Below are 13,547 nucleotides of genomic sequence, written 5' to 3' on the forward strand. Positions count from 1 at the left end.
TATGTGCTGTATTTTTTTTTTTAAGCTCCTGTTGATTTTAATCAACTTTAAAATTTTTATACTGCCTGCTTTGATCTATCATTTTAATGCTTATTTTATATTATTGTAAACCACTTAGAGGGTGTGCTTTTTTAAACTTACAGTAAAAAGTATATAAATTTGTTAAATAAAAAAAACCCCAAATAATTATAGAATAGCCCAAGGCCCATCTAGTCCAGCTTCCTTTCAGAAGACTTTTAGAAGACATCTGAAGGCAGCCCTCTTCAGGGAAGCTTTTAATGTTTAACAGACTGCTGTATTTTAATAATAATAATAATAATAATAATAATAATAATAATTCCTGATCTCACAGAGGCCAAGTGGATGTCTATGGGATGCCTGCAAACAGGACCAGAGGGCAACAGCAAGGCTCTCCCAAACTCCCGAGTGTTCCCTTAATCTCCCAAAGCAAGTTTGCTGTGGTTTCCCAAATGTCTGTGGATATGCATTTCTTTTTCTTCACATTCGGGGACATTTCTCACTGACCTGGGTTTGCCAGGATTGTGTCCTTTTAGCAGGGACTGCACAGTCCCCCCCTTTTTTGCCATTTTGGGGGTATAGATTTAAAACTCCGTAGTAGTCGCCTAAGAAATGTAACGTGTGAAGGGGCCCTTATTGTGATGGACACCCTATGCATTGAGAGGGAATTGCTTCTGACATGCAGGGGTTTTGTTTTGGAGAATGAAGTTTGTGCCTCGCCAGCTCTTTCCCGCTGCCCCCCGACTCCTGCAGAAAGTCTCTCTAGCAAGGATCTGCTGGTGCCCTTCCTTTCTCCCCCATGGAGGTGTCGAAGAGCCGGATGATGCTTCTCATTATTCAGAGCTTCCGTCTTCCCCTATTGGCTCGGGAGAGCTTGAGCTGCGCTGGGGCTGTGTGGCAGGAGGCGGCGGCGTGTCAATAAAAAGACGGGCAAGGGGAGGAACTCGTTGCAAAAGGGGGAAGAAAGAACCCGAGCTGCGAAGCAAAGAAGGGGTCGCAGCACCTTCGCCGCCGCTCCATCGGCCGCCCCCCAAGGATGAACTAAAGCGCAAAGAAGGCTGCGCGCACACCTGCAAGAGGAACCTGCAACTTTCGCGTCCTGCCCAGAAAACCCACCTGAGGCCAACTCTCTGAAGAAGCGTCTCCATGAACTTTGGGAGTTCTTTCCGCAGGTAACACCTTCACTTTTTCCTCTTTCTGTGTGTCATTCGCCTCCTTTTCCACGCCGGCTGCTGTGCAATCCTTTGTCCTCCTCAAAACCCTTCTTTCTTTCTCCAGCCATTGATTTATGCCTTTTCATACCCGTTTCATATCTCAATTTCGCCACTGGCAAACAGGGAACGCTCTTTCATCTGGCGGCGTTTGCCCGCTTTGCGTTCAGCAGGGCTCCGATTCGGCACACCCACACACTTAGTTGAGAGTAAGTCCCACTGAAACTCAGCGGGGCTTGCTTCTGAGTAGGTGCGTGTGAGACTGCACGGCGAAAAGAATCAACTGCGAAAAGCAGAAGCAATTAAATGATATATATAGAGAGATTAGTCTCTATTCTCCACTCACCCCCATTCCTTAGCAATGGATTTCTGAACTCTGCCTGTTTATTATATCTATTCCACTTCGAAGCACGCATCAGTTTCAACTCAGGGGGAGCCAGCAAAGAAAATCTTGCCAGTGCGTTAAGATCAGCCTTGTTGCCATGCATTCCTAACTTTCAGCCGAAAGGAAAGGAGATAAAATTATTTGGTTTTTTTTTTTTGTTAAAGAATGTGCATTTTTTTACATACCACAAAAGTTCCTTTCCGGTTCGCTTGTTTGCTACAAGTGATTTCTTTGAACTGTGGGCATATTTGATTGGGGTTTCCTCTATTGCTGGAGAAAATCTGTGTGCATTTCTTGTGATTTTTGCCAGGAGAAATAAATAGTGGGCATAATCCAGACAGAATTAAGAACTCGAATCAGTTTGATTTCGGGCACACGCCTGCTGAAGTCAATGGGACTTTTAACAGCACAGTTCTGCTCAGAAGTAAGTCCCATAAAATTCAGTGGGGCTTACGGCTTGGTAACTGGGGTTTGATTGGCAGCTTAAAGCACTTATGACTGCAGTCCTGTGTGCACTTAACTATCATAGAATCATAGAACTGTAGAGTTGGGAGGGACCCCAAGGTCATCTAGTCCAACCCCCAGCAATGCAGGAATCTCAACTAGATCATACATGACAGATGACCATCCAACCTCTGCTTAAAAACCTCCAAGGAAGGAGAGTCCATCACCTTTCGCGGGAGCCTGTTCCATGGTGGAACAGCTCTTTCCTTCAGACAGATGTTTAGTCGGAATCTCCCCTCTTGTAACTCGAAGCCATTGTTTTGGTCCTAGCCTCTGGGGGTAAGCTCCATTGAACTAAATGGGGTTTACTTCTGAGGAGACACATCCAAGACCGCAGCTTACCTCTCCCTTTTCTCTAGCTCTGCTATTGTTTCCCAGTCCACTGGATTTGACAGAGCAGCCTCAAGGCTGATTGTCTAGAAGCCGTTTAAAAGGGTGAAAACGAAGGATGCTTTAGTTACAGGTGTTGGTCTGCCGTAGTCGAAACAAAATAAAAAAAAAATCCTTCCAGTAGCACCTTAGAGACCAACTAAGTTTGTTATTGGTATGAGCTTTCGTGTGCATGCACACTTCTTCAGATACACTGAAACAGAAGCCACCAGACCCTTATATATAGTGAGAGGGTGGGGTATTACTCAGAAGGGTGGTGGGAATGGGTGATGCTTTGTGCACCAACATTGCACTGGGAAGTTCTCTTGCACAATTCCTATTGGAATGAACAGGAATTTTGCCCTGTGGTCCAGCCTTTGCCAACCGGGTGCTCTCCAGATGTTTGGGACTACGATGCCACTCAACTGGCACCAGGGTGTGGAAGACTGGGGATCAGAGGCACACCTTGGCTCCCTTGCCCCCTTGGCAAGCAGTTGTATCAGCGCTCCCTTGGCAACCTGCATTGGCACCTCCACCATCCCTTGCTCCTTTGAAAATCTCCAGCTCTCCCCATCTTCCTTCCTTTGTGCTGCCCTCTAGGCCTGCACTTTTGGTGGGGGCCAAGCTAGCCAACCCCTTGGTACACCTGGGGATTCATTAGAAAGAGGGATGGCGTAGAAACAAAAGGGGAGATAAAAGGGTGTGTGTGTGTTTCTTTTATATATATTTTTGGGGTGTGCTCCTTGAACCATTTTGGGACACCTTCGAAACAACTCATGGCAGATTCTTCAAATGTAGCAACAGGCAGGCAATGATAAGAGATGGATCGTATCTATGCATAGCTGTCAACTTTTCCCTTTTCTTGCGAGGAATCCTATTCGGAATAAGGGAATTTCCCTTAAAAAAAGGGAAACGTTGACAGCTTTGATTCATATCGTGCTCCCATTTGCCACAAAGGCAAACCAAACTGGGTTAATTCCAAGAGGGTGAGAATGTAATCTGCTTTCTTCACTGATTTGCAAATCTTTGCTGCTCATTCACAACGCTGTTTCTGTAATAAGAGCCATCTGGGGGCAGAATCCATTGGGAGGGGGACTTTGGTAATCTTTGGTAGTATGGCACCCTGAGCGAGCCCAAAATCTGGCGCCCCCAAATTGATCTTCGCAATGATGGAGCGTCTCAATTTTGCAACCCCTTGGCTCGGCGCCCTCTGCGAGGGAGCTGTCTGCACCGCCCTAAATCCAGTGCTGATTGGGACATTCTCCTGCACAAGGCGAATTCCTGGAGACTACTGTCCTCCTCCCTGTGACTCAGAGGGCTTAAAAAAATCCCTAGGGAGCAAAGCTATCTGTCCCCCGCATCCTCACCTCCCACCTCTAGAAATGGTATTCATAGAAGGTCCATTTCTCATTTCTCATTTTCGTCACTAGCTATATATTCAGTACCGTATCCCTAGCTACACATACAAAGAGAAATTATCACCAAAAGAACCATCAGCAATGGAGATTTCGACTTCAGAAAACTGTCTTTGCCCTGGCAGACCACTTGTGATCTTTACTTAAATTTTATCTGTCCAAAGTATATATACTGTATTTTTTGCTCCATAGGGCGCACCTGACCATAGGGCACACCTAGTTTTCAGAGGGGGAAATCAAGGAAAAAAATATGATTCCCCCCCCAGCTCTGGGAGCAGTGCACAGGCCTTCTCCCTGCTTTTGCGGGAGGTGGGGGAACTCCCCCATCTCCCACAAAAGCCCACACGAGCCGCACACCCTTTAAGGAGCACACGGCTCCTGCGGACTTTTCTATGAGGAGGGAGAAGGGACTGACGCGGCCAGTCATTCCCTTCTCCCTCCTGGGGAAAAGCCCGCAGGAGCCGCACGGAGCTTGTGTGCGGCTCTTGGGGGCTTTTCCCGCCTGCCTCCCCCCTGCATTCGCTCCATAAGATGCACACACATTTTCCCTTGCTTTTTAGGAGGGAAAAGGTGCGTCCTATAGAGCGAAAAATACGGTATATTCCAAATGGACAGAACAATTCATGGAGGATAAGTCTCCCATTAGCTAAGTTATCTCAGTGGAACCTCCATGTCCAAAAGCAGTGTACCCCTGCCCAAGGGACACAACAGTGGTGGGAGACGCCCCCCCGGCAGCGTGTGACTGGAGAAGGTGAGCCTTTGGTCGAATCCAGTGGGGCTCTTCCCATGTTTGCTGTGTGTCGTGCTGTGTATTTCCATAAAGAAAAGTCTCTTGAAAACCAGGGCTCTGCGGTCACACCCTTTCCCAAGCGCCCAAAACAATACATTCTCTGCAACTTCAAATCAATTTTTTTTACATCATAAAAGCCGAGGCAAATAAAACAATATAGCATAACAGGTGGCCAATACAGATCACCTCTAGAAAGCCAGACATGGAAACCCTAATAAATCAGGGCAGTTTCTTCCCCCTCCCATTTTAGGCTACTAAAATACCACGCGGAATTGTAGAATTGGAAGGGACCCCGACGGTCATCTAGTCCAGGGGTCAGCAAACTTTTTCAGCAGGGGGCCAGGTCCACTGTCCCTCACACCTTGTGGGGGGCTGGACTATATTTTGAAAAAATATACTGTCTTTTTTGCACCACAACACTCACTTTTTTCCTCCTAAAAAGGAAGGGGAAATGTCTGTGCGTGTTATGGAGGGAATGCCTACGGGTGGCATGCCTACGGATTTTCCTCCACTAAAAACTACGTGCGTGTTATGGTCAGGTGCGTGTTATAGAGCGAAAAATACGGTATATGAATGAATTCCTATGCTCCACAAAAATAACCCAGAGATGCATTTTAAATAAAAGCACACATTCTACTCATGTAAAAACACCAGGCAGGCCCCACAAATACAGTGGTACCTCGGGTTACATATGCTTCAGGTTACATACGCTTCAGGTTACAGACTCTGCTAACCCAGAAATAGTGCTTCAGGTTAAGAACTTTGTTTCAGGTTGAGAACAGAAATCGGCTCCGGCGGTGCGGCGGCAGCAGGAGGCCCCATTAGCTAAAGTGGTGCTTCAGGTTAAGAACAGTTTCAGGTTAAGTACGGACCTCCGGAACGAATTAAGTACTTAACCTGAGGTACCACTGTAACCCAGAGATGCCTTTTAAATAAAAGCACACATTCTACTCATGTAAAAACACGCTGCTTCCCAGACTGTCTGTGGGCCGGATTTAGAAGACAATTGGGCTGGATCCGGTCCCAGGGCCTTAGTTTGCCTACCCGTGATCTAGTCTAACTCCCTGCAATGCAGGAATCTCAACTAGATCATACAAGACATATGACCATCCAACCTCTGTTTAGAAAAGTCTGCCACTTCCAAGGTGGTCACTGTTGAACAACCCTTATTGCCATAAAGTCCAACATGGATGCTGAGTCAATAAGCAGGCTTTCGCCATCTCAGTGCCTTCCAGATGTTTTGGACTTCATCTTCTGTCGGCTCCACTTGCCAGAATGTATTTACAGGGAGGTGTGTAAGCCCTTACAGTCCAAAGACAACTGGAAAGCTTTCCCCATTTCCTTCCTCCTTGCAGAGAAAGATTTGAGGTCAATTTGAGAGAGTCAAAATGGCTTCAGGATTGTTCTTCTGTACTATTTCAGACACATGGTTTATATACTTATGTATGTGTTTGCCTTGTACATTTATGAACAACTATTATATACCGTATTTTTTGCTCTATAAGACTCACTTTTTCCCTCCTAAAAAGTAAGGGGAAATGTGTGTGCGTCTTATGGAGCGAATGCAGGCTGCGCAGCTGTCCCAGAAGCCAGAACAGCGAGAGGGATTGCTGCTTTTGCTGCGCAGTGATCCTTCTTGCTGTTCTGGCTTCTGAGATTCAGAATATATTTTTTTCTTGTTTTCCGCCTCCAAAAACTAGGTGCGTCTTGTGGTCTGGTGCGTCTTATACAGCGAAAAATACGGTGTGTGTATGTGTGTGTGTGTATTTATATATTTAAGACCTTATAAATCCTATAACACAACCAACACATCTGGAGAGCACGAGGTTGATGAAGCCAGGCATATACAATTGTCAGAATATGGAAGACTCTGCAATGTTTTTATTGCTTCTCATTACCACTTTGCTTTAGTTGCTTTTTTCTGGACAGAGTTCTCAAATGTTTTCAATAAAAGCAGGGCAAATATTGCTCCATTTTCACTGAGGGTGGGGGGTGATTCTCAAGCGTTTCCCCAAAGCAGCATTTCCATTGCGAACAAATTGCATTTCCTGCCCCCACCCCCAGATTCAATATGTTATTTTTACCTGAGAAAAGTGCTCTTCTGACCACTTTAAAAAGCCATAATAATAAAAAAGCGGTAAACACCAGTGAACTTTATGAAATCTCTTACGGTGATGCCTTCAACCTTTCCCTGCAATGTGGTCTTTTTTCCTTTTTAAAAAAGAGTGTTTATTTTATGCTGTGTTGTGGGTGCTCTCTCCAGTGCTGCAGATACATTAATCCACACACAAACACACTTGTCCGTTTTCGTTTCCCGGCTTGACACCAGAGGTGTCAAGCTCAGTCATGGGGCATCATCCACTTCGGGGTTTTCTCAAACCCAAGCTGCGTTTCCAGAAATTAAAATGTGGGGGGAAAGTTTAGCAGTTCAGCATCTACCAATATTCATGCAGCAAAATTGTGGGCGCACCTGTTGAGACACCGCCGTGTAAAAGCCCAGTGTAAAATTAGGGCTTTCTCAAATGTTAGGGCTTTTTGTTTTGTTTTGAGTGTGCTTGTCCCAAGCTGCTTCTGTTTTCTTTTATTTTAAAAAAGCAGTTGTGAGCAGGGCCGGATTTAGGTACGATGAGGCCCTCAGCTACTGAAGGTAATGGGGCCCTTTATATGTCCAGCTGTCCTTTGTCAACAACAAATTGTCACTGTTTTCTGTGTTGAATATATGCCATGTGGTAATTTATGGACCTAATAGGTATCTAAAGCCATTTGCACATAACAAACAGGAGCCTACACAACACAAAACGCTGTTGTGTATGTAGGTTTTATTTTATTTGTTTTTTATCTTATGTTTTGGAAATGTGCATCCAGGTTTTTTTCCCATTTATTTTTTGGGGGCCCCCCAAGAGAAAGGGACCCTAAGCTATAGTTTGTTTAGCTTATACGTAAATCTGGCACTGGTTGTGAGGGGTTCTGAACTGGATCAGGAGTGCATTGTGCAGAATATAACCTTTCCCCTTCTGCACCTCTTTCCAGCCCAAATCCCACCCCAAGACATGTCTTATACTAGGGGTCAGCAAATGTTTTCAGCAGGGGGCCAGTCCACTGTCCCTCAGACTTTGTGGCGGGCTGGACTATATCTTGAAAAAAAATTGAAGGAATTCCTATGCCCCACAAATAACCCAGAGATGTATTTTAAATAAAAGCACACATTCTACTCATGTAAAAACATGCTGATTCCCGGACCGTCCGTGGGCTGGACTGAGAAGGCAATTGGGCCGGATCCGGCCCCTGGGTCTTAGTTTGTCTACCCATGTCTTCTACTGACTCAGACCATTGGTTCATCTGCTCAGAATCGTCTACTAAGGGCTCCTCTAAATCAGTATCCCCCAAGCTTTTCCTGACTGAGGTCCTCTTCCAACCTTGTTTCCTTCCTGTGGTCCCCCCCCCCCGAGCGTAGCCAAGGGGGGCAACTGCCCCCCCATAAGCAAAAATAAATACAAATGAATACAAATCTGAGGTTCTGCCCCATAACAAAAATCCTGGCTACGCCCATGCCCCCCTCCATCCATCCAACAGTCAGTCAGAGGAATTTGGCACTCTATCCAGGTGCCCGGCTTGATTTCTTGTTGGCCTCCCCCGTCAGCGACTCCCGGCAAGACAAGGCGAGGTCTTTATCGGCCGATCCTTCTTCAAACGTGAGAAGAACACAGCCACTCTCCTCCTCCCTCACTCCCTGCCATCCCCAGGGAGGGGAAAGAGACAGACAGAAATGTATTTACATGCCTTTATTTCTGTCTTTCCTCAGTGCAGAGAACAACATGTCTGCACCCTCTGATACCCAGCTGCAGAGAGAGAATAACTCCACCCATGTACTTCCAGTACAGGGTCATGTGACACTCTGAGCTAACATCCGGTGCTCAGAGCACATAATAGACTGTTCCTTGTTCCCACGGTACAGTCCCAAAACATAAACATCCTGTTTGGCTTTCCAGCCATCTGGAGCACTCAGCAGCATTGCTCCTTTTTCGTAACAACCTCCCCCAAAAGAATCAATGCGTGTTGCGGCATGCATAGCGTGATCCAGAGAAGAAAACAAACAGTTGTTATACACATAACACTCCCCTGTTGTTTCAGTTCCACCCTTGGAACTACCCGCCACTGGTTTCCCCAGTGTACCTCTCTGGTTGTCTGGCTTCCAAGGAATGAGTGCATCTGCACTCCCTTGGCTAGCAACTCTCTGTTGTGTCTTTGTCTCTGACTTAGACACAGCTCCAACCTGTCCTCGGTTGTGTACAACAGCAACACACGCAACAGCTAAATTAGCATACTCTTCTGAGTACCTTTTGGGTGGTTCACCCTTTGTGACTCTCTCAGACCTGCGTATGAGGTGCTGATCCTCTCTGCTCACTGGTTCAGTCTCAGGACTCTTAGCAGAACCAGTTCCAACAGTAAACAGTGGTTCCTCCTTCACCTGTGAAGGTCTATCCGTTGTGTGAGATTTCCTCTCAATGACTGTGACAACTGAGCTCTCTGAGCTATCACTGTCGCTCTCAGTTCCACTGTACTCTGTGAAATCATCATCATCATCTGAATCGTCCTCTGTGGGAAATGTGTGTACTATCACTCTCTCCTTTTCAGGAGCACTCTCTAGAAATTTTGTGAGAATCACCTGACCAGATTCAGACAAAATTACTCTGTAGAGACCCTTTTCATACCCCACAAAAATGCCTCTGGCATTCTTTACTCCACCTGGAGCTTCTGTCCTCACATGAGACCCAAAAACCCTGAAATGGGCAACAGAAGGTTTTCTCTGGAACAGTTTCTCAAAAGGAGAACTTCCCAACTCTTTCGAAACCTTTCTCACCCACGCATGACAAAACGACATGAGTGATTCCGCCCAAAACTCATGTGGCAGATGTGAACTAAGCAATTGCGCATTCATCCCCTTTTGCAATTCTCTGTTCACTTTTACACAGACACCCCTGTTCCACGCTTCCGCTGAAACAGCAATCTTGTGTCTGATCCCCTTCTTCTGCAGGAACCTCTGGAAATCCTGTAAAAGAAAAATCTGCTTCTCATCTGTGAATAGACAACCAATGTTAGCATCATGCATATCTTTAACCTTGTCACAAAACTCCTGAAACCTTTCCAAGGCTTCCTGTGGCCTCTTTAACACATAAATCCAGACAAAGTTAGAGAAATGATCCACACACACAAGATAAAATCTTGCATTGCCTCTAGATGGTTCTAGAGGACCAATCACATCAGCATATACCCGCTGAAACGCTCTGTCGACCCTGGCCACCTTCTTGGCGCTCGTTTTGGTCACACCTGCAAGAGAAATCATGTTAGACTCAGAATTACATTCCATGTAATCACTTTGGTCAAAGTCCAACAAATATAGTCCACCTTTCTGTCTGGCAGAAAGATATAACTCTCCATCTTTGAAGATCTCGCAGCTCTTATCATCATAGGACAGTTTCAGTCCTTTCCTTGCAATCTGCGAAACACTCAGCAGATTGAACTTCAGTTCAGGAACCAAGTAAACATTGTGTATTGTCAAGTTCAGACTCTTAAGATAGACAGATCCAACCCCAGTCGCCTCCAGCTTCTGACCGTTGGCTTGTTCCACAGCGAAGCTTTGCTTCTTAAACGTCGAAAAGAGTCCTCTGTGCGGGGACATATGAAAATTACATCCAGTGTCAATTACAAACGAGTTCCCAACATCTGGCGTGGTTCCTTTCGCCATCAGGGCCTTTGCAGGTTCCACCATAGGCTTGGTATGACCTTTGCCTGACGCCTCAGGCTTTGCTGAGCGGCCCTTCGCTCCTTTTGGCTGACGTGGCTTCTTACAGTTCCGCTGAAGATGCCCAGCCTGTCCACAATTGTAGCATCGGACAACGTTCAAAGCTACAGCATCCTCTCCAGTAGCAACATCAGTGGGGGAATTAGAACTCCGTTCTTCCCTCCCCCTGTCCTTCACCTCCAGTGCAGCATGCCGGCTGTGTTCATCCTGAACCACGGCACTCAGGGGCACTCCCCCCTTCTTGGCATCCATGCTGAACTCAAGTCCCAGCTCTCCACTCGAGCTAGTTAAAATCCAAAAGCTCCTTTGAGCTGTTTTTCTGCCTCTCTCTCAGGCAATCTCCAAACTGTCTCAAAGTCAAAACAACTTTCGCTTTCCCGGCTCTGACTGAGCCAGCCCCAGGTGTCAGTAGTTTTCCACTGGCCGACTGTCGTTGCTTAGCAACCTTCCCCGGGACGGGAATCCTTATCTCACCACAGGAATTTCTGGTATGCGAGCCTTTCTTTCAGAGCTTGTTTTGCCAAACGCAGCTCTCGTGAACCAGAGAATAAATCAATCTGCATTCACACTTTTAGCCCGATATTCAGCATACCTTTTTTGGGGCTCCGTTGCTTGGAAAACACCCCCTCTTGGTGTCAGCCGTCTGTTCAGCTTCTGGCTGCAATTGCAGACGTTATCTTCTTTCATTGGTGCAGAGGATGGCACACGATTCATCAACCTCTCACCTCTCATGCTGATTCCCATGGATCAGATAACCAGCAGCGTCTGCTACCATATGTTGAATCAAGCCTTGTCAGTCAGAGGAATTTGGCACTCTATCCAGGTGCCCGGCTTGATTTCTTGTTGGCCTCCCCCGTCAGCGACTCCCGGCAAGACAAGGCGAGGTCTTTATCGGCCGATCCTTCTTCAAACGTGAGAAGAACACAGCCACTCTCCTCCTCCCTCACTCCCTGCCATCCCCAGGGAGGGGAAAGAGACAGACAGAAATGTATTTACATGCCTTTATTTCTGTCTTTCCTCAGTGCAGAGAACAACATGTCTGCACCCTCTGATACCCAGCTGCAGAGAGAGAATAACTCCACCCATGTACTTCCAGTACAGGGTCATGTGACACTCTGAGCTAACATCCGGTGCTCAGAGCACATAATAGACTGTTCCTTGTTCCCACGGTACAGTCCCAAAACATAAACATCCTGTTTGGCTTTCCAGCCATCTGGAGCACTCAGCAGCATTGCTCCTTTTTCGTAACAGTTTCCTTCCTGTGGTCCCCCCCCCCCGAGCGTAGCCAAGGGGGGCAACTGCCCCCCCATAAGCAAAAATAAATACAAATGAATACAAATCTGAGGTTCTGCCCCATAACAAAAATCCTGGCTACGCCCATGCCCCCCTCCATCCTAGCATTAGAAAGATGGCTGTTTATATGTTTTGTTTGTAAATAGAACATGTTTTATTTATATTTTTTTATAATTTATACAAAATACAATTACATAAAGTGATAGGAGCATAATGAAATATTGTTGAAGCAGACAAACATAGACTCAAAGGAAACTCAGCTAAAACATCCAATACCAGAGAGTTAGACTATGTCTAGTCTTCAGTGAGCATTCATTCTCTCTTCTCTCCCCCCCCCACCACTAATCTTATTAAATGTTTTCAACATATAATGGAGTAAAAACCAAAGTGGTCTAAAGAGAAATAACAAAAAAAAAAAAAAACAGAAAAAGAAAGAAAAAGAGATAAGATGAGAAGGAAAGAGAGAGAAAAAGAACAGTAATAAAATAACAATAACATATACCATATTTTTCAGTGTATAAGACGCCCCCTATTTTGGGGGACTCCAATTTAAGAAAATGGGGGAAAAGATATTTGTGTATAAGAAGAGCCCGGATTTTGAACATTATTTTAGAGTAAAAAAAACCATAGTCTTATACATGGAAAAGTACGATAATTTTGTGTTTCATTATTAATAATATATCTATAGCCTCCTATCGCCCCATATAGAGAAGGGAATCCCCCCCCCAGCTTTCACTGGGGAGCTTCTCCCTTCCTCAGCCTCACCCTCTGAGGAAGACCACTCTGGCTGGTCTCTCACACAGGTCCCTTCCTTTTCTATCCAACACCAGTGAGCATTCATTCTGATTTGTTTGCAGGAACAGTGGCAATGAGCATGCATCCTAATTTTCTTGCATGGTGTTTATACGTTTCCCAGTTAAGGATTCCTTCAACCCACAATTTGCAGTGTGGTTCCCCATCACCTTCCTAATTATAATAAATAATAATAAATTTTTATTTATATCCCACCCTTCCCGGTTCAGAAAACCGGGCTCAGGGTGGCTAACAACAAATTTAAAACACTTAATTGATGCAACAAAAAACAGCAAAATTACAGTATACAGTGGTACCTCGGGTTACATACGCTTCAGGTTACATACGCTTCAGGTTACAGACTCCGCTAACCCAGAAATAGTGCTTCAGGTTAAGAACTTTGCTTCAGGATAAGAACAGAAATCATGCTCCGGCGGCAGCAGGAGGCCCCATTAGCTAAAGTGGTGCTTCAGGTTAAGCACAGTTTCAGGTTAAGAACGGACCTCCGGAACGAATTAAGTACTTAACCTGAGGTACCACTGTAAAACGTGAATAGCAATAAATTCAGAATTCAAAAATCAATTTACGGGGGAAATCCATGCAATAAACATTAGATGATCACCGGGGCTAGCTGGCTAAATTAGTCCTATTTGGACCAGCGAGGAGACCAGGGGAGAATTAGCTGTGGGATCCTCATAAAAAGGGAAGGGGGAGGGAAGGAAGGGGAATAAAAGATCAGGCTAAGTTCAAATTGAAAGCCAGGTGGAATAGCCCTGTCTTACAGGCCCTGCGGAAGGAGATTAAATCCTGCAGGGCCCTGGTCTCATGGGACGGAGCATTTCACCATGTTGAAGCCATCACTGAGAAGGCCCTGGTGGAGGATAATCTGACTTCCTTAGATAATCTGATTTAAAAAGTTAGTTGTTGTTTTTTAATGGTGCTAGGATGACAGAGCTCTCTAACTTAC

The 13,547-nt window shown here is 45.6% G+C and overlaps 1 protein-coding gene across 1 annotated transcript in view; it reads left to right on the forward strand.

Moving 5' to 3' along the window:
• The first annotated feature begins 932 nt into the window (after positions 1 to 932).
• The window catches only part of PDYN (prodynorphin), a 33,399-nt gene continuing 20,784 nt past the window's right edge, over positions 933 to 13,547 (forward strand). Inside the window, exon 1 of the mRNA XM_083619148.1 lies at positions 933 to 1,190. Coding sequence (XP_083475274.1) covers positions 1,165 to 1,190 — 26 coding nt within the window. The 5' untranslated portion in view covers positions 933 to 1,164. The remainder of the gene's footprint in view (positions 1,191 to 13,547) is intronic.

The sequence above is a fragment of the Podarcis filfolensis genome (genome assembly GCF_964270895.1).
Source record: "Podarcis filfolensis genome assembly, chromosome: 6".
Classification (NCBI taxonomy): domain Eukaryota; kingdom Metazoa; phylum Chordata; class Lepidosauria; order Squamata; family Lacertidae; genus Podarcis; species Podarcis filfolensis.